The 27,928-nt window shown below is 34.0% G+C and overlaps 1 protein-coding gene across 2 annotated transcripts in view; it reads left to right on the top strand.

Annotated features, from left to right (window-relative positions):
* Positions 1 to 27,928, top strand: part of TBC1D22A (TBC1 domain family member 22A) — a 159,356-nt gene that overhangs the window by 29,792 nt on the left and 101,636 nt on the right. For both annotated transcript variants that reach the window (XM_027639754.1, XM_027639755.1), the window contains exon 8: positions 4,417 to 4,531. In XM_027639754.1, the coding sequence (XP_027495555.1) occupies positions 4,417 to 4,531 (115 nt within the window). The remainder of the gene's footprint in view (positions 1 to 4,416; positions 4,532 to 27,928) is intronic.

Raw genomic sequence — 27,928 nt, 5'->3', positions numbered from 1 at the left:
CTGAGATCTCATTTGCAGATTTTTTTTTTTCATAAAATTAGAATGTTTTTCATTTCTAGTTATTCTTTGAACTTGTCCAAAGGAATATTTTTCTAATACTTCATTGCATATGTGCATCTCAAACACTGCCTTAAAATAAACGTATTTTAAATCCACACTTTCTAGAAATTGTGATTGTACTTGCAAGTGGCATTGAGTTCTCTTCCAACGTTAACGGTGTGTTTATACAGCTCCTTAAATTAGTTTGTTGAATACAGCTCGATATCCCTACTTGCAGGTTGTACTTACCCTTCTCAGTTTGAAGGTTTAGTAAATTGAGCCACGTAACAGCCGTAATTGATCCCTATAAAGTAGATTAAGGCATTGTACAACTGGAGTGCTGCTGCTTTCATGTTTAAAAAGAATGTTTAAAGAAACCACATCACAATCACTCTCCCCCCAATGCCTGTCCATACCCTATCCCATCCATCTTCCCTGCTCCAACACCTTTCTTCTTCCCTTGCAAGTAGTAAGAAAATGGATGCAAAAATGATAGAAGGCTTGGAGGAGTGAGATTTGACAGTTGATAAATAAAAAAGAAAGTGTAAACCAAAAGTCTATTTTAATAAGATTCTTATAGCTGGGAGTGAGTGGTCTTGAGGTACAGAAAACTGTAAAAAGGGTGGATGGCAGTAGGATAAGGGGAAATCTAGGAGGTATTTGAGTTATAAAAAAGTGATAGAGATCTGATTTAATTTTTACAGATCTGTTAGTATCCTGAATGTTACAGAGTTGCAGGTTCTTCATTTTAGAGCTCCACTGATCTGACTGAATGTGTGGGCTACTGTGAGGATGGGCTTGCATATGTCTTTGCTCTTTGATCCAAACCAAGCCCAACTTGCTTGGTGCCATTGTACAGAAGATGCTGAAAGGATCATAGCATCCATCTTCTCCATTGTTTCTTTCCCTTGCTTTCTGGGTTTCTGGACACCTGCCACAGCACTGCTGAATCCCTTAGCCTTGCAGGGGATCCCACCCTATTCCCAGGGGCTTATCTAGATAGGGGCCTTGTGTTCCCAGAACTGACTCCCTTCTAGGGAGAGGGAAGATGGTACTGGTCTCAGGTGGGCAATAGTCATTTCCCCTTTTTTAAGGTGAGATGGCAAGGGCTATAAAGAAGAGAAGGGAATTAAATTATGGGTCAAAGACAGGTTTCAAAGGGTTACCCTGTGTGCAAAACTCACAAGAAATTCAAAACTTGCATTTAAGCTGATGGATTCTTCTCTTTATGTATGTGAATATAATTCTTGCTGTAATTATGAATGAGCGTTACATTCAAAAGAGAATAATAGATTGGTAATGACATTTCATGAGATGTAGTGGTTCACAGCAGAAAAATAATTCCAGTTTCTGTTGCTGATTTGGAAATCAAGAAGGGAAGCTTTTGGGAAAGTGACCTTTTTAATGAATCCTATTTGAGCACAGTGATGAGTGCTGCATAGAAACTTAAATCAGTCTGCTGTTCAAGTTTTCAGTGCTCATTTTTTTCAATTCAGAACAGTAAATGAAACCTTATGAAAATGGGTAGGAAATTGAAAACACTATTTCAGTGTGTATTTGTTGGATTTCTGATTAGGTGCATTTAGGGATATTAAAACTGATGTACCATCAGTGATGCTTCCTGCTCAATAATATTAACCACCACCCCCCCGCAAGCAAACCCAAATAGGCACCCACTTCCCTTAGTTTCCATACCTGGATTTTAAAAATGTTTTAAAATCCATAGGGCTCTCAATCTGTGGTATAAACTGCATATATTGTCAGATTCTGAGGAAACAAAAGGTTGGTGGTACAAATTTGTGGGTTGTTTGACTTTAGAAATGCCTTCATGAAAAAACACAATTTTTATAATTTTTACAGTGGGTATTTTGATAGTTCTTACTGAATTACTGTGGGGGTTTGTTTGTCTGGTTTGTTTTTTTTTTTTTCCTCTGCATATTTTGTAACCCCATCACACCAGGAGTTTTTTATTTAGCCTAGTAAATAACACCGTTCTGCATTCAGTAATTGCTATTTAAATAGGTTCCTCTAGTCACCTGTATCTGCTGTTTGTTTTTCAAGAAAGTTATTTGTATTTGCAGTATGTTAAACATGTCCTTTTTCCGAAGGGAAACAGACTGATAACTGATAATACTGAGAACTGCTGTTACTGAAACTAGAAGTGGCAACTGCCAGAAGCAGTTGGAGTGGCTGTGAGCTAACTAACCTAGCTAGATTTGCAGTTTTCCAGTAATAGTAAAAATTAGGATATAACTGCAATTTCATAAGGGTATAATTAGGTAAAATGTAAAAGTAAGGTGTAAATTGCAGGGTGTAAAATCTTTGTACAGTTATTGACAGACAGTGAAACCCCACAGGCTGTTGCTTGATGGGCAGAGACTGGTATTTTTTGGATTAGTATGCAGTGCATGTTAAAAAACATGAGGTGACAGGACTAGCACCAAGAATTTGTAGCTAAAGAAATAAGCATCTTGGCTAATGGGAACGAGAGGCTTCTATGGAGAATTTTTTAATGAGTATCTCCCTTTCTGACTAATTTCTGAAATCATGCTGAGCAAATACTGAATCTTAATTGTAGTTGTAATGGATCAGACGTGAGCTGCGTTACAGCTTGTTTTTCAGTGCTCACCAAAACTTTTTGTACTTTTTGTTGTTGACTGTCTCCCTTGTTCCATGAATTTTCAACCAGGGAAGACAGTTGATTCTCAAAGGAAAACCTGTGGGGAAAGGGTAGGTGTTGATATTTGGGACTTGTTTTCAAAGCAAAAGGTGAAAATATGTTTCAGTGTCAGGTAAATTGTGTGGAAACCTGTAATGGTGCTTTCAAGCACCTTTCCTTACTTAAAAATAACTGCAAGCGGACTTTTAAACTGAACAATAAGATTTTATTTAAAATTGAATTAAAATAGTCAGCTTCTCAATCTAATAAAAACTTGAAGTGAGATTGAATATTAATAATACTGATTTCATAAATAAACTTCCTCTCTCTATTGTGTCCTTTCAGGGAAGGTCTTTACAGGCTTTCTTGAAGCCTGAGCATTTATCGATTTCTGAGGTTGCGGCAAACTACACAACCCTTGAGGTCCTTTGAAAATGGCTCCTTTTTTGTTAGTATTGAGGCCTGATCAGAAAAGTGATGTTGTTTGTGCTCTCAAGAATGAGCAAACATTCTTTTGTTTCAGAAAATTATGTATACTTGATTGAGTACCTGTAGTTAGGACAAGGCACGTAGCAGCTTTCACTCTGCTGCTTATTTGCAGCCTTTCAAAGGCAAGTAGCATGTTCAGAAGCAAATAATTGAGAGGAAATACAGAATGTCACAGACCTAAATTGAGTCAGAGGAAAGTTCTGTGATTTTTCTACTCTCCAGTCTCCTCATGCTGAGATATGTTGTGGATTTATGAGCTTTTGCAGATCCTAAGCAAGCTGCAGTTTACAGAGCTGAGGAGGTGAGGTTCTGTGATATGGCAGGCAGTTGCCTTATTTCTACATTTTCTGATTGTTTCACATTTTTTATTAACCAGTATACACACTTCTTAAGTGTAAAACTCCACACTGCAGTATTAGGCAAGCTTAACTTATGGAATCTCTTTTTATGGGCGTGTTATTAGAAAATCTAAACTATGTCAAGTACTTCTTTCTGTTATGAATAAATAGAATACTGCATTAATAGAATACTTCTTTCAAAGAGGTGAAAAATCATGGGAAGATCATGTAATATTTCTTTTTCTTGAGGAAAGAGGAATTTTATATTATTGGAAAAACTCCAGTGAATAAGGGCTACTTTGCAGTAAGTACTGTAACTGAATTATACTAGGTTGATTTTAACATGTGCTAATACCCTGAAAATGCTCTCTTTTGAAGAAGTGAGAAGCTTACATAGCACTGGAAGTTAGTTGTGGATACCAGTGTTCACTTATGCTTTTGTATGGTTTTTTTATACTAGTAGCTCTATGATATTAAATTTGTCTGCAGTGAGGTCTTCAACATCAGCATGGAGGGCAGTGGCAGGGCAGGTACTGATCTCTTCACTCTTGTGACCAGTGACAGGACTCAAGGTAATGGCATGAAGCTGTGTTGGGGAAAGCTTAGGTCGGGTATCAGAAAAAGGTTTTTTCCCCAGAGGGTGAAAGGAACAGTCGCCAGGGAAGTGGTCACAGCACAAAGCCTGTCTGAGTTCAAGAAGCATTTGCTTGTCAGGCACATGGTGTGATTCTTGGGATGAACTGCATAGGTCCAGGAGTTGTACTCAGTGACCCTGATGGGTCCCTTCTAACTCAGCATGTCACATGATTCTATGATAATTTTCAAGTGTCTTGTTTAAAATGCGGTCGTCGCTTGTTAAATTATCTGATGGTTTCTTTAACTCTTTTTCAGATCTTTGAAAGAATTTTGTTTATCTGGGCAATACGCCATCCAGCCAGTGGATATGTTCAGGGCATAAATGATCTTGTTACTCCTTTTTTTGTGGTCTTCGTTTGTGAATATATAGGTAAGATTTATCTTAATACCAAATTATGAATTGATATTGGTTTTGAAACGTAATTTTTATTTTAATCTGACTGATGGTTTGGATGAGCTAATCAAAGCATAATTTGATATACGAATTTTATAATAATGTTTTAAATTATAAATCTGTATTCTGTTTAAATATATACTGAGAAGCAATCAGATTTTAATTAGTCAGTGGAGTTCAGGAATCATATTGATTTGTACTTTAAAAGTATTCACCACTCATAATGCATTTTTCTTCATAAGTAGTTTTATTCTGTGTTTCTTTCTCTCCTGTTCATGTTTTTTGTGAAAACTTTAAATTGTACATATGAACCAGACAACAGCAACAAAACAAAAAAGCAAACCAAGAAATCCAACAATACCGACCCAAAAAAAACCCAGAACAAACCCCATACCAAAACAAGAAAAATAACCCAAGGAACAAGGAACCTTTTAAGTGAGTGGAGGGAAAATTAAAATAGAAGGGACCTATTAAAACTGCATCTGTGGCTGAAAAATTCCTGGAATTAGGCTCTGAAATTTAAGATAACAGTAATCAAATTTCCCTGGTTAAAAGCTTACCTCTTCTGGGACTTATGACATTAGTAACAACAACAGTGTCAACAGCTCTATTTGTGTTGTTTGTGGCTTTATGTGTGAGTATATTTTTGAAAACTTAACCAGCTCAGATGTGAGTTAAATCTTAAATTTATAGATTAGTATTTAAATTGCTATAAACATTAAGAGAATGACTAATTGTTAATAATTGAATAATAGCTTGGGTATAACTCTGGATATAAGAGGTAAGATTTAAGAGTAAAAATGACAGTGTTAATCTGGTTTGAATTAAAACTGTTTTCCTTGTACTTCTGTTTGTCATACACACATACAGTGAGAATATAAGCATTGTGTATGTACACTTAAGCACTGCATTGTCTGCCTACTTCAGTACATTCTTCCTGCCTTCTCTATGCAAGATACACATTGGTATCCAGATTAATCCAGATTGATTGGTTTTAATGAAGGACAGATTATCCTTGAGTGGATGATGGACTATCCATTTACTCATTTGCATGGCAACACCTCTGTTGCTTTGTTCATTTCTTGTTTCATACGGGGACATTTCATTGCTAAGCAACCAGTGAGAACTACTGCTGCTTTCTCCCTAATCATCTCTTAAGTATGGTAGAGGCCCACTCCTGAGAGTATTTGCAGTTTCTGCCTTTTACTCCCTCATTTGACAGATAATGAAAATGTTCTTAATGATCCTAGAGCAGTGGGGTCTCTAGTAGACGTTAGGGTTGCTAATTGAAATAAGAAGTTCAAATGAGATGTGATTAGAGAATTGATATTCCATGTTAAATAGGCCATTTAATTAATATGGTAAATAAGTTTGTCTTTACCACCAACTTACATTTGGAGGCCCTGGTGATTGTTAATGTATTTGCAGTTTGTCAGTGTTTTCATATCAGAGAGCATAGCTGTTCCAGCAAGTGTTCAGTGAAGAAAGACAAAACTCAAAAACTTTCAGCTAGAGAAGATATTCTGCCACTGAAAGTGTATGAAGCTCAGAAAACTACATTCTGAAAGCTCATTTAAAAGCTAATATCCATGTCATAAGTAAAATAGCAAAATGAAGGTATTTCTTTCAATATAGCAGTGGTCCTGACTAGCTGCTTATAGCAGTTATTTCCCCTCAGGGGTATATAAAAACTTTGAAAGATTTGTCTTTAAATAGCCTTTTGATTTGAATCTAATATATTCAAGTTCCACTGAGTGATACATTCAAGTTAGAATGAATAAGAGTATGCATTTTATTTAAAGTTGAAATGGGGACTTGAAATTTATGAAGTACCTCAAAAATCCTGAGTTTTGTAATAAAATTATAGGAATCAAAAATCAGACTGTAAATTGTGGTTTAGTAATTTAGATAGAAATAATTGCAGAATTGCAGAAATGTCCTAGCAAAAATGTTTAAACTGCTAATATATTTAACATTTACTCTAGTGATACTCTGTATGTACTTGCGTTTTTACTCTAGATCCCATTTCTTGATTTTAAGTGAATATTGGTTTTTCCATTAAAGTGTTTTATTTATTGCTATCTTTTAACTTGATTTTGTATTTTCTTTCTCAATTTAACGGAAACCTTTTTGTTGCAGTTCAAAGTCACTTGGGTCCTAATTTGTACAGTTGAAAGTGATAATGCCTTTTGTTTTAGGTTCTGTCTATAATTTAAAAAAAAAAAGAGGTCCTAAAGAATTATTAAAGATTAATAATGAATTCTAATGGTTGACAGTGCCTCTAATGGTTGTGCTGATTAGATCATCTGATGGTATATCCTTGTAATGTTTAAACACAGCTGCAGTTTTGTCAAATATTTTGGTGGGAGGAAAGCCGTGTTTATTTTGGCTTTATGACAACTGAGAGAGCCCTTAATCCTTAATCTTGCATAACAAATGTGTGACATATTTATTCTAGTGATGGGAGGCTTTCTACTCTGCTAAAGACATCTACAAACTTTTTGGAGCAGTGTTGTTACAGAACTTTTGAAGATACAAATGACATGGGTGGAAGTGATAATTTACTTCTCATTCAAATCTGAATGCCATAAAATAGGTTTTGTGGGTCTGTATATAAGGACTGAAGTCCTTATGGCTTAGTGTGGATTGAGGTACCTGATTTTAACACTTAGGTTCACACGTGGAGAATAGATTGAGTGACTGAATGTGGGAACTGAATATGTTAAGTGCTGAGGGCATACTTTCAACCTTTCCATCAGTGTAAGTATGATGAAACTGTAATCTGGTAATGTCTCATTAGTTCCCCACTCTGCAATAAAAGCAGAATGCTGTTACATTTTCAGCAAGATAAAATTTGGTTGTCAAACCAAGCCAGGAAAGGCAAAATGGCAATTAAGGAAACCTTCAAAGGGGATAAACAGTGGCCCCTACTGGAATACAGTATATTTAGTTTTGAATTTCTGGTCTAAATTAGGAGAAGGAGGAATTTAAACCTTGGATTTCTTATACCAGAAGATTCTGTATGTTAATCTCAACATTATTTTTTTTAATTTTTCCCCTTATGAAAAATGCTATAGATCTTTTTCCTGCCATATTATAACAGCTTCTTTAGAATTTCAAACACTACAAGTGCAGGAAAACTATTTTGTTCTTACTTCTAACCTCCTGCATGACATAGCGGTGGTGTAACTAACATGTGTTGTCAGAACAAATGCTAATTACTGTCAGGGAAGTTTTCCTGAAAGCTCTGTGTGTTTGCAGCATATTAGTTTGTGTCAAAATGAATCTCATCCCTGTGGATGCACCAGAGGTGTTTTTGTTAATAAGATGTACCATGTGACTTGTCACTGTTCACAGCCTTAATGAACAAGAAATTTTGCACTGGACTGCAAGTCCTATTTCAAGTTGCCACACGTTGCGCTCTTTGTACACCTTCCTCTTGCTCTGAATTCCTGTTGATCTACATTCTTTCCAAGTATTAGGTTGTGCTGCACAGTTGCTTGTGGTTTCTTGCTCACAGAGTTAGCTACACTTTTCTGTAATTGTCATTTCAGTAATTCACTGGGCCTTGTGTGTATATCTAAAACCCTGGAGACGACCTGGATTTATTCATTATCCAGAGAGATGAAAGCTCAAGAGAAACACGACCATAATAAGGATGCATGTCAGGCCATTGATAAGTAGAATGGCTGTATGAAATAACTTTAAGACCCCCTAGCAGTGTTGGATCAAGAGCAAATTAGGAGTCAGTAGGAAGTCCAGGGCAGAAAATGAACACTACTGTAGCAATTCATCACTTTGTCGGATAAAGAATGCCAAGAAAAATGAGGCTGCTGAAGACTGGAATGGCGATTGAGATATTGTCTGCAATCTCCTTGAAGTAGAGGAGCTTGATGATGCTTACAAGAACTCATGAACTGAAAACTTTGAAAAGAGAGGTCTTACTTGCTCTTGTAAGTATTTTTTCATGTGATCTTAAATCCTTTCATAGAAGGCATTAAATGAAACTTCTGCTACCTAGTGTTTTTTAAACTGATGCTGCCATGACTTCATGGAATAATTAATCCAGGCCCAAATCCTGGTGGGATTGGGGTGGGATTTGTTTCCAGACCAGTATTACTATGAGTAAAGAAAGGCTCTTTGGTCTTGAAAAAGCCTTCATCTGTCTATAGCTCCCTTGCTTACAGTTCTTTCTATTTCCTCTCACATATTACAGAAAGTCTTCTTGTCCCTATAAACCAGTATCCAGTCTCATTTTTGCCTTCTTTCCTTCTTTTTCAACAGATCTACTGTGAATAATTATATTTAAAATTATTTTTTCCACAGTTTACTGTATCTAAAATTGTTGTTATTTAATTGGAGTAAAGTTTCAGAGCATTTTATCGTGGCAGTATCTGAGGTAATTCCTCAATGTTTGTTTATAAAATATGAAAAAATTGTCAATTAAGCAGAGATTATTTTTTTTTCTTGAGGAGAGTTGTAATTTTTGTGCAATAAGTAGATCTGTTTAGAATGTACATAGAATTGAATTTCTGAATGATATAAGCCAGAGAACAAAGAATATTAACCCACTGACTCTAAAGAGCTGCTTTTCTTCATACTTGGAGGGTTCTAGGGTAAAATTTTGTTTAGCATGCATTATTTCCTTTCCTTCACAAGACGCAGCTGAAGCCTTGATTGCTTCAGTATGTAAATTAATTTGAGATAATTAATCCTACTGTCTGAACACCTAGACCTTTCCACCAATTCACTAGTCCTTGGAGAATTATGAATAAGACCCATACATTGAGGTTTTGAGGAGATAAAGTGTAAAAGATGGAACGTATTTGTATTTATTCAACTTAAGAGACTGAATGAAACTGAAGGAACAACAGATTGTTTTTATAAAGTGGAAGTTGAACAATGAGCTATAACTGTATTAACTGGATGCTTCTGCTTCTCCCAGGCCCTTCAAGTTTTGCTGTCTTCTGATTCACCAGGAAAGAAATTCTGGAAAATCTCTGAGGACTGAGTGCTAAGGAATGTGGGGAATTTTTCAGCTTGAGATAGATGAAAAGATTTTATTTGCAATTGTTGTATGCTCCTGAACTTTTCTTTGAATTTTGTCATTTAAACTTTAGTAACAAACTTCTACTGTTTTAATGTTTTTCTTTGTTTAAATAAATATGAGTTTTTGCACAATATTGTATTAAAATGTTTTTATTTACACATTTGCTTGAAGTTATTTATGAAATCTACACAAATTAAAGTTATGTAAAAGCAGGTACGTGAAACATAACTGACATTTTAACGTTCTCCTGCAAGTTATGAAAGTATTAAGAAAACAAATGTTTTTTTAGAACCGTTGTAAAACTTGTGTGAAAAACTATTCAAAGTAATTTAAATCACTTTTCTGTCATATGAAAATTCCATACCACAAATTCCATTTTGATCACATTAAATTTTTTCTCCTTAATGCAAATTGCCAGTAATGTGATTTCCATATACAAAGGTATATTTTGGTGCTGATTCTTAGTAATTTCCATGACTTTTTATAGTAACACTCATGACATCAGTGAAGTTGTATCATAAACATGAGCAATATTGTGTGAAATATTCTTTGATAATTAAATGGAATATTGTTATCTGTGTAATTTGGGTGGGCAGAGAATGAAGAAAGGTTACACAAAACTTTGGAATTCAAGACTTGAAAGTACTGAAAAGCCAATTACATCTTCTACATATGTCTAGAAAACATCATATGCTTTCCTCTGAAAAAGAGCTGCAATATACCTGAGCTACTTGGTGACCTGAAACTTTTTACTTGCCTCTCAGTTCTCTTTGAAGCACTCTTTGCTTTCATGTGTTATGGAACACTTACTATATGTACACATAGATGTATATATAACCATAACATGACACACAAGTTGTTCAGCATTATCTTAGCTTGCTTTGAGATAATCACTGTTCACTTTTTCAATTTCTATGAATATGTTTCCCCCCTCACCCCCTGTTGCTGTGCCAATCTGTGGACAGCGAAAGTATTTTGTAAGTGCTGCAGAGGAGCTGAAGAGAGGGAGGACTGTGATGGGTAAGATAAACAGCATTTGAATTTGGTTTTACACATTGATAGTTCCCACTTTGTGCCATGGGAAAGGTGAAGAAGGTCCACAAATTTTGAGCCCATCCACAGAGGACTTGGTACTTCTGTGCCAGGCTTCTGTGCTCTATGGCAGGACTGATTTTGACTGCAGTGGGAAAGCAGCTAGAAATTTTTTTCATTCATTTAAATATTTTGGAATTGTAGTTCTGGAAAAAAACCCGAAGTTCCTTCAGGTAAATTACATGGAAACAAAGACAATAAAAATATAGACCTGAGTTTTAGTGCTTTAGAAAGCACTTTTTCTAAGCACTTAGATTATATTTTTAAATTGTTAATTTGGTTTTTGTATGTCTCACTTAAGAAAAAATAAATTATTCACAATATCTCATCAGTTGTCTTTATTAATATATAATATAGTTTTTCATGCTGAATTGCGTAAAGAAATCTTACTGTTTTACATTCTTTTATTCACTTTAAACAAGTAGGAAAATGCATGTGAAAACAATTAGCAGTGAATTGTTTGAATTGTTTGTCAGCTATCAGTGTACTCCGTGATATACTGCTGTCTTGAGGGTTGGTTAGTAAAGCAGAATATTTGCAGGCATTCCAAACAGAACTAAGGAAAATGTAGATAGTATTAAGAGGACACCTCATGCTTAGTTTATGAAGGGTTAGGGAATAAGAGAGGATGAAGAAGGTCAAATATGTTGACAGAACTTGTGTAATGGAGAGAACTGATTAATAGGGGACTAGTGAACTATAAATTGCCTTTAATCTTTTGATCCTTTTATTTTTGTGTTTGGATATTTATTTTAATTATTTATCTGGACAAGTTCATCTTTATCTTTCAACATGACTTGTTGGAGTATTAATTTTTTAGTTGCAGTTTGACTAATTCTGTAGTGACCACTTCTGGATTAGAGTTCTATAACTATTTCATTTAAGGATTATTTTTTTACCTAGTTATAATAGTATAAAATATATTACCTAGTTATAATAGTACAAAAGTCCTAATTAATGTAGTTGAGCTTTACCCAGATATGCAGTTTGTGGGTAGCTTGGTAGTGATAGAGTTTATTCCCTACTGTTTTTTCCTAGTTGCTTAACCTACTGGATGTTAGTGGTGGCATTTAGTATCACATATACACAAGTGGATCTGTTTGCATAAGCACTCTCTCAGTCTACCTTGATCAAAATGATATGATTTACTTATTTAATTAGTGAATTTTTAGCTCATTGCACCAACCCAATTCTGGCATTTTTTGGAATATATCTTGAGAAGGTGTTAATAGGTAGCAGCTGAGCATATATTTACAAGTAACTGTATGTAGTTGGGTAATAGTGTATTGCTACATATATTTTACTCATTAATATATTTGATTCCCAATGGGAGCATGGAACACTGTGAACTAGATTCTTACATGCTGTAGAATTCATCTTCTTCCAGATCCCATTTGTTGTTTCAAGAGGTCACTGTGGGGTATTCCTTTCACTGTTCCTTAAACTTCACAGTGGAGCTGCATCTTTGAGTAATTCCAGATTAGGTTTAGTTGGACAGAAAAGGGTTTGCTTACCATATGCTTAGATCACACAGCTAAATCAGGGCTTTCTACTGTCAGAATGGGTAGCTTTGCTTTCTCTTTCCCGACCTGAAACATGCATTCCTATCTTCTCTTTTTGGTCAGCATTGGCTTTTCTCTGGCACAGTGGATCAGTTCAGTTAAATTGACTGGAAACTAAGCCCATAATATACTGAATAATTTAACTTTCTGCACTCATCTTGAGGATCAGAGTAGGGATGTGGGGATTGGAGCATGTTAGGGAAGAAGGGGGAAGTGAGGTCTCTGTTTAATGCCAGGTAGCGCTGAGACTGCTTTAGCTCTGTTATTAAACCATGTGCTCATGATAAGAATTTGTGAATTCCACTTATTTTTTGCTTAGCAAGTTAGGGAGCACTCAGAAAAGTATCTCAACAGACAGATACAGGGTATGGCAACCTGCTTTTCTAGTATTTTTATTCTTAGTACTGTCTTGAAGGGCCTTGATTTATTAGAGACAGTGCTGTTTTACAAAATCAATCATTCTCTAACTGTTTCAATTTTTATTTCTCTCTTTAATATACTGTCAGATTTTCAAGCTAATTAGAACAGTTCATCTGAAATGTTAGATGCATTGTTGCATCCTATAGACTTGGGCTTTGCCCCCTTTCTTTGCTTTTTTTTTATGTTACTTCTGTCATGTTTTCTGTAATCTTAATTTCTTTTTAAGTAGTTTTGTAGTTCTTTATAATCAAAAGGTTCAAAGTTGTATCATCCTGATGCAATGGAAAAACTATCTCTAGTCATCTTCATGACCTCTGAAACAAATTAGGTGCTTTACAATCCATTCAGTTAACCACACAAATTGCAAAATCAAAAGTCTTGGTTTTTTTGTAGTGGCACATATTTCAAGCTTGAATCAAGTGTGGGCAGTGATAAAATATCTTATTTAGTTTGATGACAGATAGAGAGTTGGAATAGTGCTGGATACTTAAATCATAAAGATGTATTAGTTGACAAAGTAGGATGTACCTCAGCTTCACTATCTTTCAGGGAAAAGTTAATGTATTTTAACTAAAACTGTTTTTGTGGATAATTTTAAAAAATGTTCCTGTCTCTTTGTAGTGAAATAAGTCTAATTAAAGTTAAAATTCTCTGGATGTTGTTAACAATAGCTGTCAAAAAAAGAGACATGATTATCTTAAGTATATCCAACTGCTTGATTGTGTGTTATTTTTAGCTTTCTATATGAGAGAAAATCAGTATTTTAAGTTAACGGTATTGTAGTGTCTTATGGGTACCTGTTTAGAACAAAACAAAAAAACCCCAACATCATAACTTTTAAGGTGTATTAGTCCTTTTCATTTTAAAAATTTTTAACTTATCTTCAAAGAAAGGACAATCTATATAACTAAAGCATAGATTCTTGAATATTAATACTGAATGAAAAAACTCACTATGTAAGGAACAGTTTTGCATGAAAAAAGTCATTAAAAAAGTCATTAACAAGTGATTAACACAACTGTTGTCATGTTGGTGTAAAACTTAAAAGTTTGTGCAATTTTGTATCTTAGTAGAGTTACCAGGGTTGTCAAAACTCAGCTCACAAAGCCAACACTGAGTGTTTTCAGTCATAAAACTTATGGAAGGAAAAAAACCCAAACCCCCAACCTTTTGAAAAGTGAAGTGATAAGACTCCAGTTCTATTATTAACTTAACTTCTCTGTTGCATTTATATTTTCATACTTCAGTCAAAATCGAAATTCAAGTTTGGATGAAAAGGGAGAAAGAACAGCTGTCACAGTTGTGTTCATCTGCTAGAGTTTTATGAAGCTTCCCTGTCACTGTTTACACATCATTGGAAATAGTTTGCCTTCTACACAGTAGGCTTTACTAAACCTTAGTAGGATCATTGCATTGCTTTATAATGTTACTATTTATAGCCTAAGTATGGTATTTTTTTGATTATTCAAACAATTTTCAGGTAACGCTGTCTTTGGGTTTTATAGTTCTGAACTGTTGCATATTCAACATACTTTTGTGGGCAAGATATAATTCAAGATGATAATTTGATTAAAAATTTTTCTCATGAGCTTCTATTTGACTACTAGGAGTAGTACATCTTTAAGTTTTTTTTCTTTTTACTTTGTAAAACATTTGCTTTACTCTTTTGTGCTTATACTTTCATAATGCCTTAAATTGAAATCATGTTTGTCTAAGAACAGTTCTATGGTGTAATCTCCCTGATCTGTGTATCTGATACAATTTGGTCCAATTTTATAAATAAGGGAGTGTAAAAAGAAAGATACTTTCACCTGTTTTAAAAACTATTCCTAACTCTTGTTGTTTTGAGTCAAATAAAATATGGTAATAAGAGGAATAGAAAAGTTAGTGGTGCATCTGTAAGACTGCATTAGAGGTTACTCAGGTATTTCAAATATAAAAGTTAAATGATTTTTTTTTTAATATACCTTCACAGGAAAACTGTGTTATATTAAAAGGTAACTTTCCCTTTCTTTGGGAGAAGAGAGGGGGAAATACATTTTTAAAAAAAAATTAAAACAAAAAAAATTCCTCTTATTTTTTTTCCAGATGTCAGCATTATTTTTGTTAGACTTTGAATAAAGGAAAGAACTTTTCCATACTTAAGAAGAAAATATCTGAGTTGTTCAAACTTGTCATATTAGAAGATGCTCTTCCTTTTTCAGAGTAGCTTCTACATATTAAGTTGCTGTGCTGAGTCCCAAAGTTGTCACTTTAACCTTCCTAAATAAGTGTTTCAAAGCAGTATCATATCTAATTATCATGCTGCAGTATTTTCATTGAAAGTGTGTAAGCAATAGTTGCTGCATTTTTTGATCTGTGACTGACAGGCTTTAAATAAAGTATCTAGAGGGATTAAGAAAGATTGACTGCAGAGAAAAGCTTTAAGAGCAGCTATTGAAGAAACAAACACCTACTATCTCAAAGATTAAAATAAGTGTTGCAAAGAGGATTTATCAGACCTAACAATTTCTCATGCCTGGTAGTAATTACTTCAAGGTACTGCTGTTTGAATTAAATGTTCTTTTCTTAAAAATGTTGCTGTATATGACTGCCTTTCCTGTGAAGTAGATAATTAAATGAAAATTTTTGATGTTTTTCTTTGTTAATGTAAGATAGTAGCTGAAAAAATGGCAATTGCCAGTTAATTTTTTTTGGACTATGTCTGTAGGCATAAGATTACAATCATCATCCTACTTTTCCTAATGTTTCCAAAATTTCTTAATGCTGTTAGAACAAAAATAATTGGGTTACATTTCTTTAAAGTTACAGCTTCTTGTTATCTATTCTGCTCTCTCCATGTTATTGCAAGTGGAGGCATCTGTAGATGGAGTTTGAGGTTTTGGGTTGGGGATTTTGGATTCTTTTTTTTTGTTTGTTGGTGGTTTCTTTGTGGTTTTTTGTTTGTTTGCTTGTTTTGTTGGAGTTTTTGTTTTAAATCTTTGAATGCTTCCATGTCATATCAAAGAAGTGTGTCTTGAGGATATTGATCAGTATACTACAGTGTATGGCTCAGCCTCCATTTATTTGTTTTTTAGTAAAGCTGTAGTGTGAATACTTTTTTGAAAAGCAGCCAGGAGGTTCAAACCTGTGTAAAACCCATCTTCTTTTAGATGACTGTCATGGTTTTACACATTAGAGGAAAAACCAAGTAGAGACTTGAAAGTTAATAATAAAAATTTCTTCAATCATATCAGTGCCAGGAAGTCTATCAAAGAGTCAACGAGTCTGACAGAGGTGTGATGGAACCTATGAAATGTCACTTCATAGCAGGGGAGCTATGTGGAATTTTTGCTTAGATGTTTCTTGTGAAGAAACTTTCCAGACCCTGTCTTATGGACAAAATCAGAGGAATTCTTTTGAATTTTTGCTATAGGAGATGCATAGAAGAAATCTCTAAATTAATAAAAAAATTCTAAGATTAAATAGGATTAGTCAGAGGTTTCTAACAAAATCAAATTAATATTTCTGTACTATGATAATATCTGTTTAAAGACCATGAAAGCAACTTTTTTGTCTGTAAACTTGTCTTTTTTTCTCCCTTATAAATCAGTTGGCATGATAAGATGCACATTCATCCTATGAACTCTGCCTTACTCTTTTTTTTTTTGCTTGTTATACTCTCTCTAACTTGGAGAGTCTTCCAGTTTGAGTTACTTACCAACTTACCTTCTGTGTTTTACTAGAAGTAGTCTTCAAGACCTTTAAGTGTCCTTAGTTTAATTAAATTATATTAATTTTATGTTGTGGGTAAACGCACAAGTTCTAAAAATGCTGAGGTAGCATAATTATAGTAGTTTTTCTTTTATTTCTGCTGACTGGTGAGTAGATTTGCTTCTTGGCCTGTAGGTTGTCTCTGCTATCTGTTTTTCCTGAAAATTTATTCCACATCATTTTACTACAGCCAGGTATTTTTATTCCCTCCAAGAAAGTCTGTAAGGTTATAGCAATTGTTCCATTGGCTATATGATTATTTTATTCATTATATTGTATTTTTTAATTTTATTTATCTTTTAAAGCAGTGTTTACTGTGAGGGTGGTGAGACCCTGGCACAGGCTGCTCAGAGAGCTATGGATGCCCCATCCCTGGAAGTGTTCGAGGTCAGGTTGGATGGGGCTTTTAACAATCTGGTCTAGTGGAAGGTGTCCCTGCCCAAGGCACAGGGATTGGAGTTAGCTGATCTTTAAGGTCCCTTCCAACCCAGAGCATTCTGTAAGTCTTTACTGTTCTTGAGATGGAGATCCACGATCTTGCTTGTGTTCTAATTCAAGTAGCTCAGGTAGTTTACAGCTCAAGTATGGATTGTATTCTCACCTAGTGTCTAACTGTACTCTTATATTAAATATTATTTTACATTTTCATAAGAAAAAATAAACTCAAAACTTTTGTCATGAGTAATCTGAATAAATAAGTCAGTTGTAGCCTTTCTATTGTTTTGAAATGTTTGATGCTTTCAGCTAACTCTGATTTGCCCATTAAATCACAGTATTTTTGTATTAAAGTTTGTTTGTTTTTTTTCTCTAAGCCATACCAAAAAGTACTTGAGGAAAAAGAAGTTTTGTTCCCCATGTATATAAAAAAAAATCTGTTAATGAAAGTCATGTTTTAGTGCATAGGGTGATGTGGATTTTAATTATCTACTTTTAAAGTTTGTTTTGCATCTGTGTGTGTGTGTGTTTCTAAATTTTTAAATGTATCTGTCTGAGGAAGATGTGTTATTTCAAGATGCTTAATGCACACTCTCAGAATTTAAAAAATAATTTAATTCTATAATAGTGTAAAAAACAATGAATTTCTGAAGTTTGAAATATATTTTGTGGTTTATATTGTCTTATTTTTGAAGGCAATTAAGAAATAATAGGCTTGTACTGTGAGGAAGTCATGAGAGGTTAGTGCAAGGTATTTTATTTGAAACTACAGACTGGAAATGCTGGGTCATGGGAATAAATGGAAAACAATATCTTGAGTAAGTAGAAGCAGTAAAATGATATTGAAGAGAAATCAAAGGATTTCTTCAGTATAAAAATGAAAGAATTGTGAAGGAGAAAGTTAATTACAACTAATGTAACTATGGGAGAGACATGTATTCCAAAGAGAGCAGCTTATTTTAGTTCTGGCTCCTGCATTCGTATCCCTCTCCCCGTGGTCTCCATATAGTTATAATTAACGATCATCATTCTATGGTGAAGTGGCACAGAGGTGGTTATACTTTCAGATATAAATCTTCTCAAGCATGCTTTCCAGCAGACTGGGAAATTAATTTAATGGCTTTTATGCCATTAAAGGTGGCTTTTGACATCCAAATATCACAACTTTGTGTGTTTATTATGAAGTAACTCACAGGAAGAAAAGCTAAAAGAGAGAGAGTTGCTTAAGCAATGACAACTTGCTGTACAAATGCCAGGAACGTTCATATTCAAATCCTGTTGCATAGATCAGTAGCATCTGATGATCTAAGAAGAAATTTTCAGATTAGGTGGATCAGTGCTTTAAACAGAATTGTAGGCAAATTTTTTATGTCTTCTTTTCAATGGGATATTCGGTTAGTTAGTAATGCTTTATAAGTTTCAAACCAATACAAATAGATTTGTCAGAAATTTGTTTGCTGAAACTTTAAGAATTGGCTTTGCTTGTAGTTTAAATGAAAGCCTTTTTAAATCATAGTAATAATAAAGTCATTGGGGTTTTCATCGGCATGGAGATATTTTGCTTGTCTTTTATTTGAGAAATTTGATACTTTTAATTTTAAGCTGTGGAAAACAAGTTCATAAAGCAGAAGTGGAAAATTAGGTACTTAAGCACAATAATCAAAATAGGAAAAAGAAAGGTTTTTTGCAAAACAGTTTTTCTTCTGTAGGTTTTCAGTGCATTATTTCAAAGTAGCAGAAAGGATGTAATGTTTTTATAGCACATTCATTTTGACAAAACCCAATTCATTAAAAAAAATTGACTTATGAATTGTGTTCTCATCAAAGATATTTGTGAACTGATTTATGAGTTCCATCTTTAGTAAATTATGAGATAAAATTTTACTTTAGTGCAGTATGGCCGTATTTTAAAGGCAACTACCTTTCTTAAAGTAGCATTCTGGAAGAAAATTGAAGAGACTATTCTATTACTTTAGATTAGATAGAGCAGAGTTTTTTTCCTAGAGGTTTGATTATTTCTTTATCTTAACAATAAATACCTATACAGAATGTAGGAAAAGGTTTGAACTTCATGAATAAAGCAAACCTTGCGGCTTTTTTGCCTCAGAAGCATATGTTATAGTTTCATTAGGAAATTTTAAATCACAACAGATTAAGCTAGTTAAGGAATGCACTTAACAATTAAGCAACATAAGAAGTAGTGTTGCCTGCAGAGTGCATTCTCCTCCAATATGCTTCTTCAAATTCAGTATTTGCAGTTTGTGCTAAAATGTGGAAATAATGGATGGTACTTACATTCCGTTTTAAATAAGGCAAGAAGTCTGTAAGGTGGATTTCTTTCTTATTAACTCTGAGTGATGTGGGAGATTACAAAATAAGGAAGCATATAATTTTGAATAAGAAATTTGATATTACACAGTATGGATTGGCAGCAAACTGCCACTGTCATAGACTTGTGCATATGATGTCACTGAAAAACAGTTATTTCCTCTGCTGTCCATTTTAACTTGAGAACTTATTTAGTTGTGCTGTTCAATTACATTAATAGATTAAAGTAAAAATTGCTTCATGAGTGAGTGAATTTATATAGAGTTATGATCATATGTAAGTGGGTGCTGAGCTTACTTGACAGTGGCAAATTTTTCAGTCTTCTGTCACAGAAAAAATTAAATTTCTGAATTTTTAGAGCCTTTTATATTTACATAGAAGTTCTTGGATAATTTGTATAATTTTATATTTGTCCAAGTTAGAGTTGAATCTTTGGCCTTTCTGAGTTATCCAGGTATTGCATTAAACATATTGCGGTTTATGGGATTGCTCAAATGAATCTCTTTGCCAACCTTCTGAGTAATTACGTGCAAGACAAATTCTTTTTTTGCTTTTGCTTTTTTTCTGTACTTTCAGGTAAGAAATATTAATTTTCAATACTTTTAAAAGTCACCCTTGCATATGCAGATACATAGACTGTTTTTTTTATCTTTTAAATACATTGTAACTTTTAGTGCATTTGGGTTTTTTCCCTCCTCAATAAATAATTATTTTTTAAATTTACAGATTTAAATTTAAATTAATTTAGAGATTCTTTTTGAAGATGCTTCCAGTGCTAGAGTGGTGGTCCCTAAATAGCCCTCTAATCAAACCTGTACCTTAGCACGGGGAAGGCCTGTGTTCCTGAGGTTTGCTTTAGACTTGTTTGACCACGCTTTGGTTTGCTCTTATCCCGTACTTGGATGTTTTGTGTTGGTGTGTTTGTGTATATGCACATACGTAGACTTGATGCTTTAAAAAATTAAATGATAAGCTCAAACTAGATAATTAAAATGCAATGTGGGAGACATGTTCAACCTTTAATCTTTCATTTCCGGTTCTCTAAGCACCTTTTGGATTTCTCAGGAAATTCCCTTATCAGGCATTCTAAGAAAATAGTCATCAGGATCTTGTGCTTATCATGCATACTGGTTGCTAATTATGAGTCCTGTAATTTGGTATCACGTGCACCACTTCTCCCTGGCAAGCAGTTTTGGTTGACAGCAGCTAACCTGTTGAGTTGAATACTCTGAGAAGAATTTGTGCTGAGCATTGTGGTCTAGATTATTGCTCAGATACATTTTTAAGAAGAGCTGCCATCTTATAAACTTTGAAGGCTCCTGTTTCACTATAATGTCATGTCCAAGGATGTGGCTTATACTCTTTATTGCACTGGTAAACTGCCAGGTTTAGTAGCCACATTTCTCACCCCTATAAGAGGTTGCCAGTCTTGTATTTGGCTTTATGCAAGTTCAATGGGTCAAAGACTATTGGTGCCATCAGGTTTACTTAATTCTCCTTTGTACCGTGTTATAGTTGTAGAAATTTTGAAGTAGTAAGATATTTTTCATCTTCCTCATGTTTGACTTGTGGAGCAGTAATCTCAGTCTGCAACCTATGAGGAACTGATCTCTTTTGTTTAATTTGCATCATGAGCTGAGAATTTCTGTTTTTCAAATTAATTTATTGTCCTTAAAAACAAGCCTGTTTCTGTATAGATATTTGCAATGGGTTATGAATACAAATTAAGGGGCAAATTCTGGATTATTTAGTGTGGAGGAAAAAAGGATATTTGCTGTTAAAATCTAGTCAAGAAAAAACCTGAGTAGAAAAATCTTACTGGCAATCATGTAGGCCCACTAAAGGAAGTCTCTGAATGATTTGCTGATTACTTTCATACAGAATCTGTAATTAGAGAAAAAATATATGAAATATTTACTGTTTTGTATTAGAGCAAATTGAGAGTACTTACAAGGTCATCCGTTAATTTTGATGAACATAGAAATTCAGTCCAAGTTACCAAGTTTACTGTGGTTTTGGACATGATGGTTTACCTTGCTCTCCAGGTCAGAGGAGGTTGTAACAGTTACCATGTGCAGTAAAATTACTTAGAGAATTAATAAAGTATAACCATTCTTATATTGATATATAAAGAGATTTGTCTCCCTTCCTATTGCATCTTAAGGAGATTGTAGCAGATCAACTGAAAGCAAATATAAGATTATTAACAGTGTTAAAACAGACAAGTCATCAATACATCGTGTCTGTGAGAACATGACTGGTTATAGGGGAATATTTGAAATGCAGTAAGGTCATATTTACCTAAGCCTGGACTGATGAGATGATTAAGTTATTTTTAATTTTTTTTTTTTAATTATACCTCTGTGACTGTAGTGCCACAGAGAAAGGGAAGGTTTTACTTTGGTGATTAATCCTTAACAACTCAAAAGCTATTTCTATCAGATTAATATGTAATTAGGACCTTTTCAATGAGAGATATTGATGTGGTTTTGTACATATTTAATTAGGTAACTGTTACTGAAAGAATTTACATTTAAATGCTCTATTATGTCATGATCTCAGAAAAACATTGCCTTAGTTAAGCAGTGACTGAATAGCTGTTTCATAAAGCTTTTTGAAAACTGAGTTTGAAGTGGAATATGTAAGATCTTCTAGTTGTGGAAATATTACTGTGCACCTCTACATGCAACTATATATGAGTGTTTTTGTAGTTTGTATGCTTGGGTGGTAACTTTTAGATTAGGTCTATCTAAAGATACAACATCCAAAGTAGATCACAGCAGAGTAAACTTTATATGTAGACAATTGCCTGTGCATGTATGGCCAGAATGGTTTCCTTGTACCATTGCAAGAGCTATATAGTTTGGACTTGAAGTATATGGTAATACTTTTTTACATTAAATGAGAAATAAATTTACACAAATTATTGCTAAAAAAAAAGAACGATTTTAAAATGTTCAGATAATTAACTGATCTAATGTTTCTTTGTATTGTTTTATATATATTAGGTGTATGTAAAGAACAGTCATAATTTACTGGTGATCTTGCAGTCTCTTTTGGGCTTCAGCACTGGGTCTTTCTTGTACCACTATCCATTTTGTTCCCTACGTCCTACTCCAGTAGATTCATCTGAGTTTTGCTGATTCTGAGTGTTGAGAAACCATTTCAATATAAAAAGCTGAAATTAAAACATTAATAACACAATTAAATGTCTGTTTCATTAAAAATGGGTTTCCTTTGAGAAAATGTATGCTTTATTTAATAGAGATATCTTTTGTATGAGCTTGCTTAGTGTAATGAAGTACTAAAACTATCAAGTAACATTTTTTGGTTTTTCCCGCTTTATAAAGACTGAGTTTTGGTGTTGGCAACAGAGTTAAGAGAAGTTCTAAATGCAAGTTACACTTTTGTTGGTTGCATTTGAATGCAGTTGGACAGATTGCTATTTGGATGCATTGAGAGGGCTACTAGTCATTGTAGCAATATCATTAAACCATTCTAATAATGTCATACATTTTCAGTATTTTATTTCAGGACATGATTTCTTCATAAATAAAATTCTCTCTGAAATAAAATTTTTTCAGTTCTTTAATGCAAAAATTTGTGTTGTATAATTCCATCTGTCTGTGATGGCAGATTTTTTTATGCATAATCTGTACTGAAAAGGTCAAAGTCCAGCATTCTTTATAAGAAATCAATTACATATAAAAGGCAGAGTTCAGATTTAATATTTTGAACACCTTCCACCAAAATCATCAGTTAAGCTTAATCTTGTTTTAAAATCTATTTTTAATGGAGGCAAGTTATTTAGTATGTATATGTTCTACTGTCATTGGAAAACTAAATCTGTAAGTAGCTTTAAGTAATATTTTTTTTTTATTTTTTCATTTTATCCTTTTGTGTCTGCCTTTGGAAATGGCTCCAATTAAAGCTGTTTAGAAAAAGTTACTCTTTTTTCACTGTGGGAAGTTTCAGAAGCATACCCTGGGAATGAGTAAAGAACAGCTAATACCATGCTTACAGCAATGCACATATTCAGATCAGCATGTCATAGACTCCATCCTACAACAGTTTTCCTCCAGGCAACTGTTTTGCTCTCTTTTACAGTTACGTAGATTACATGATAAAGATCTCCACAGGAAAGTGAAGAAAATGAGAAATGTTTCTGTAAGACTGTAATTGGATACAGTGATCTTTTTTCCCCCAGGTATTGATACATGCACACACTGGCCTTCTATTTCTGTCCATATTCTTTTATTTATTTTATACTAATGTCTATTCAGATATTACTGTCTATTCAGATTTCACTCATTGAAAATAAATGTAAAGTTATTTAAAACCAGAAATTGCAGTTATGTTGTCAAGCACAAATAATATCTCATGTACTTTTGGGATTGTTATTTTTGTTTCTTCTGTTGTTTTTCCTGAAATCCCTTCTACTCTTTCTTTTCCAAACTTTTCTAGTGTGTTTATTTCTTCATCTGAACAAGGAAAAAAAAAGAAAAAAAAAAGAAAGAGAGCAACGTGGAGCTTGATTGCTTTCCCCCCTTAAAACTACATGGAAAAGAAGCATTTTGCACTATGTGCCTACTGAAATAAATGAGTGAATGTTAAATATGCAAATTATGATTTTACATAGCATTCTGCCAGTCAAATGTTCTTTAATTGGAGCTTATCATTAAAATGGGTGACCTTTTCAATTTCAACTATAGTGTGGAAAAGGGTCACTTGGATATTTAACGTCAGCTTTGAACTTCCTCAGTAAAGTGTAGCAAATTAAGGTGAATTGGTGCCGCAGAAACCATTGCACATCACTGAGGACTTGCATGTTTGTGACTTTGCTTTTGTGATGCTGTGCCATCTTTATTAGAATAGTGCCTGGATGCTTCCACAGTGTAGGTCCTTCTTCAACATACACCACATTTAAATCAAAAAGTACCAGTTAATATAACATATCCAAAAATATACTACTTAGCTGATTTAATGAACATATATTTTAATATAGCTTGAAGTAATTAGACTTTTTCTTTGGAAGATTTGGTTGCTGATTTTTAAGCTGAAGTTTGACACGGTTGTTTTACATAGGGTAAATGCTACTAGGGTATAATTAAAGTACAATTGAGTTGTCACACACATTGTGGCAACCTATGACACACATTTAATTAGATTTCTTTTAATTTCAAAACTTTTTTATCTGACTTTAGAAGAAATGACTTAGTGATGCAATGGAAGCACAATGGGATTGAAAATTAGGCTAGAAGTAGCTTATATATTTAAAGAACATATAAAAATATTGAATATTTATTTTGCATTTAAGAGGCTTATGAAAATGCTAGAGATCAGTCCATTTAAGCCACAGAAAAGCATAATGTTGTTCTCAGATGTCTCTTCAGAAGGAAGAGACAGAACAAGATGCCTGGATGAGTACTTCCAAAAAGTGCTGTTTTTATTTCTGTAATGGCTGAGCTTGTGGTTCTATGACATTATAATTGGGGACTATGGATTCTTTTAGTGAAAGAACTGGATATTTTAAGTGCTTTCTGTATCTGTTGCTTTATAAAGTCATCCAAACTAGAGCAGAGAGAACTCAATAATGGTTGCCTTTCCATCTCTTAATTTTTTGTTGTTGTTGTTCCCAGTGGAATAATAAGAATTTTACTTAGAGTAGTGAATATATGTTAGACCTGTACTCTTTTCAGAAGGGCCTGTCCTGATATTCTCTTTGTACTTGGGGAACATACCTGTGATGGACAGTAATTGGAACCATGGAAAGATATTTCTTAAAAGTTATATTGTATTTTCTGGGGAAAAAAAAAATTCATCATTCGAATTCGATAATCCAGCTGTACTAGAACAGTCAGAATCTAGTTTTTCCAAAATATTATTGCTGGAGTGTCTTTGCTGTCCAGGTTGCTTCATTCAACCTAACTTTGCAAACTGCTGTGGTTTTCTGACTGCTTAATTGCAGGTAGTTCAGTCACAGAATGGAAGATCTTTTGATGGGTGTTTAAAGTTTTATTTCAGCTAATTTTATACTCCCACATTTTAGAGGTCTGCATTCTGAGACAATCCTCTTAAAACCAAATTATAGCTAATACTGAGAAACAAGATTTTTTTTTTTTAATGTAATTAATCTGATTTATTTTAGGTTACTAGTTTAGAACAAGTCAGGTAATACTCCAACACTACTTGTTCTTCTGTCATTATCATCATCATTGGTCGACTCTGGCCTCCAGTCGGGAGGTCTGGAGACACACCATCTATAACGCTGCTGCTTCCTTTGAGAACGCACGCAGGATCACTCTCGAGGAGAAAAGACGATGTAGAAAGAACCGTGTCTTATTGATACCATCCAAGGAGTCTTTCTGCTGTGTCTTTTGCAGCCGAACTCGTCTATCTCACACTGGCCTTTTTAGCCACCAGCACACTTGTAGCAAATGTGGGTAGAGCCCTTCCCAAATCTTCATTCGCGAAGACTAGCCACAAACTAAACTTGTTCTTTTGTGTTGGCTGAGAGGGGAGGTGAAGATGCCCCACCTTAAAAGGTTATGTGTATCTTCAGCTTTTTTGTTGGTTTAAATCCTGCTGTGAGAATATAGTGTGAAATGGTAGATTTTGTAAGAGGACAAAAAAGGTGGTAAGAAAGACGAGAAAGAGAAGATAAAAAGTCTTATTTTGTTATCTTTTCACACCCACCTGTAGAAGAGTTATTGTGTTGTGCTACAGTTTATAGCTTCCTTTTTGTTCAGAAATATGATAGCAGTATCATGAAAAGAAAAGATGCTCCAAGGCAGGAAATTTGCAAAGGAACACATTATCTAAGTAGTTGTAATCTCATTCTTTCAGCAAATGTTTAGTGGAGGAGAGCCTGAAGACTGCTTCATTCAAAGGGAAGTTCAGTATACGTTTGTGTTTTATGTAAATATGAGGAACTCTCATTCATTTCTTGTTTTTTCTATAGACATAATGAAGCAGAGAGGGAATGGATTACTTCTTTTTTTTCCATTTAAAATATTAAAATGAAAATTAAAAATATTAATGAGGTGGTGTTTTTTTCACTGGGGCACTGGTTTAGGAATATCTAATAAACTGTATAACTGTAAGACTTTTTTGTGAGTTAACATGTATAAGATGTACCAAAGAATTTGTTTCTACTGTAGAGGATACATCATTAATTTTCTTTTCTTTCTGGAAAAGTTTTTCTTTTCTAAATTCATGTGAATCTTCATCCTTAATTTTAATTTATGAACTGTTAAAAAGGCTTCTGTTCTGAAAATTGTGGGGTTTTCTTGTTTAAAAGTCTCAAGGTACATCAGGTTGGAGGTAGATAGATAAGTAGATAAAGACTTGATATTTTTTACAGGTTCATATGAAACTTGTCATCTTAAATCAACCTATTTTTGTCCATGTTAAGTCTACTAATTTTCTGTCTTTCTCTAGGTCTTGTAATTTTTCTGTTAGGGAACTTAGTAAAGGACGTGTTGATGTTTCTTTGTTACTTTTTCTGGACTTTCAGGGACCTTTCTTTTGTATTTTTTTGAGCTGCAAAACTGGCATTTCAATTTGGATTAATATTTCCAAATGTACATCACCTTATCTACTTGTCCAATCTGTTTCTTCATTGCTAGATATTTCAGTTCTTCTACTGATGCTGACCTGTTTGCCTTCCTTTAATCCTTTCTTTTTATCTCCATTGTATTCAAGCATCTTTACCATGAAAATACTTTTATGTTACGCTGGGCTCTTCTCTTAATATGTTTTTTTGTGCAAGGGTTAGGCTTACTGAGTGAAATGAAGCCAAGTTTGTTCTAGAAACTGTCTTTAATGAGAAGAGTCTATTTAATAGAGTAAGTGATGGGACCTGAGCAGAAAGGGGAGCATCATCTCCATTTAATTCCTATGTTACCCCCATTTTCCAAGAAGCATTGATGGAATTTGCTGTCCATTGTGGGGGATCTTCCTCCTTTTTACTGGGAGGAATACTCTGCTGACATTGGGGAAGGATTTTCTTCCTCCTTACAAAAGGATCTTCTGTAATAAAATTTGCTGTTGCAGTCTGCTGCTCACTCTTCATTGTTTTGCAAGGCAGTGTTATATCTGAGTTTATTATACAGGGTATTTGAAATATGTTGAATACTTGTTTATCTGGGTTTGTGAAACTGCACTCCAATGCAAAGGTGGCATTCCTTTAACAGCCAGTAAATGACTACTGGTATGTTGTTTACAACCCTGCCACCTTTGAGTTCATCCTGTGCTGTTATTTTATGGAGTCTCTGTTGCAATTCCCTGTTTTATTTGCCAGATTTCCCTGGTAAGTAAATATCTTAACTAATGCTTTATTAATACAACCTAATCTTCTTGTCCTACAGCCATTAATATTTCACAATCCAAACCCAGTGATCCTTTAGAAGGTGCACACCCACATACAGACAGCAATGTGAACAAGAATGCTTTGGTCACTTTGCTGGTAGTGTCTGTTACTAGTGGTAAAATCACTGCTATGTTAAAATTATTTTAAAACGTATGTAATGATAATTGTTACTGTCAATTGACAAATAAGTGCTTTAAGGTAGCATAATCAAATGTGATAACCTAAGGATGTACTTAGGCGTCTGTAATTACATACTGAAAAGTTAGGGGTAATGGAGGAGTTTTAAGATACTATATATTCTTGGTATTCTATGCTACCTTGCAGTTGTATAATGGAGTATATATAATGGTGTATTATGCACT

The sequence above is a fragment of the Corapipo altera genome, unplaced genomic scaffold (genome assembly GCF_003945725.1).
Source record: "Corapipo altera isolate COAL_440 unplaced genomic scaffold, ASM394572v1 1b, whole genome shotgun sequence".
NCBI classification, from domain to species: Eukaryota; Metazoa; Chordata; class Aves; order Passeriformes; family Pipridae; genus Corapipo; species Corapipo altera.
Note: the sequence above shows the minus strand (reverse complement) of the source record. Positions and strands in the feature narration are given on the sequence as shown.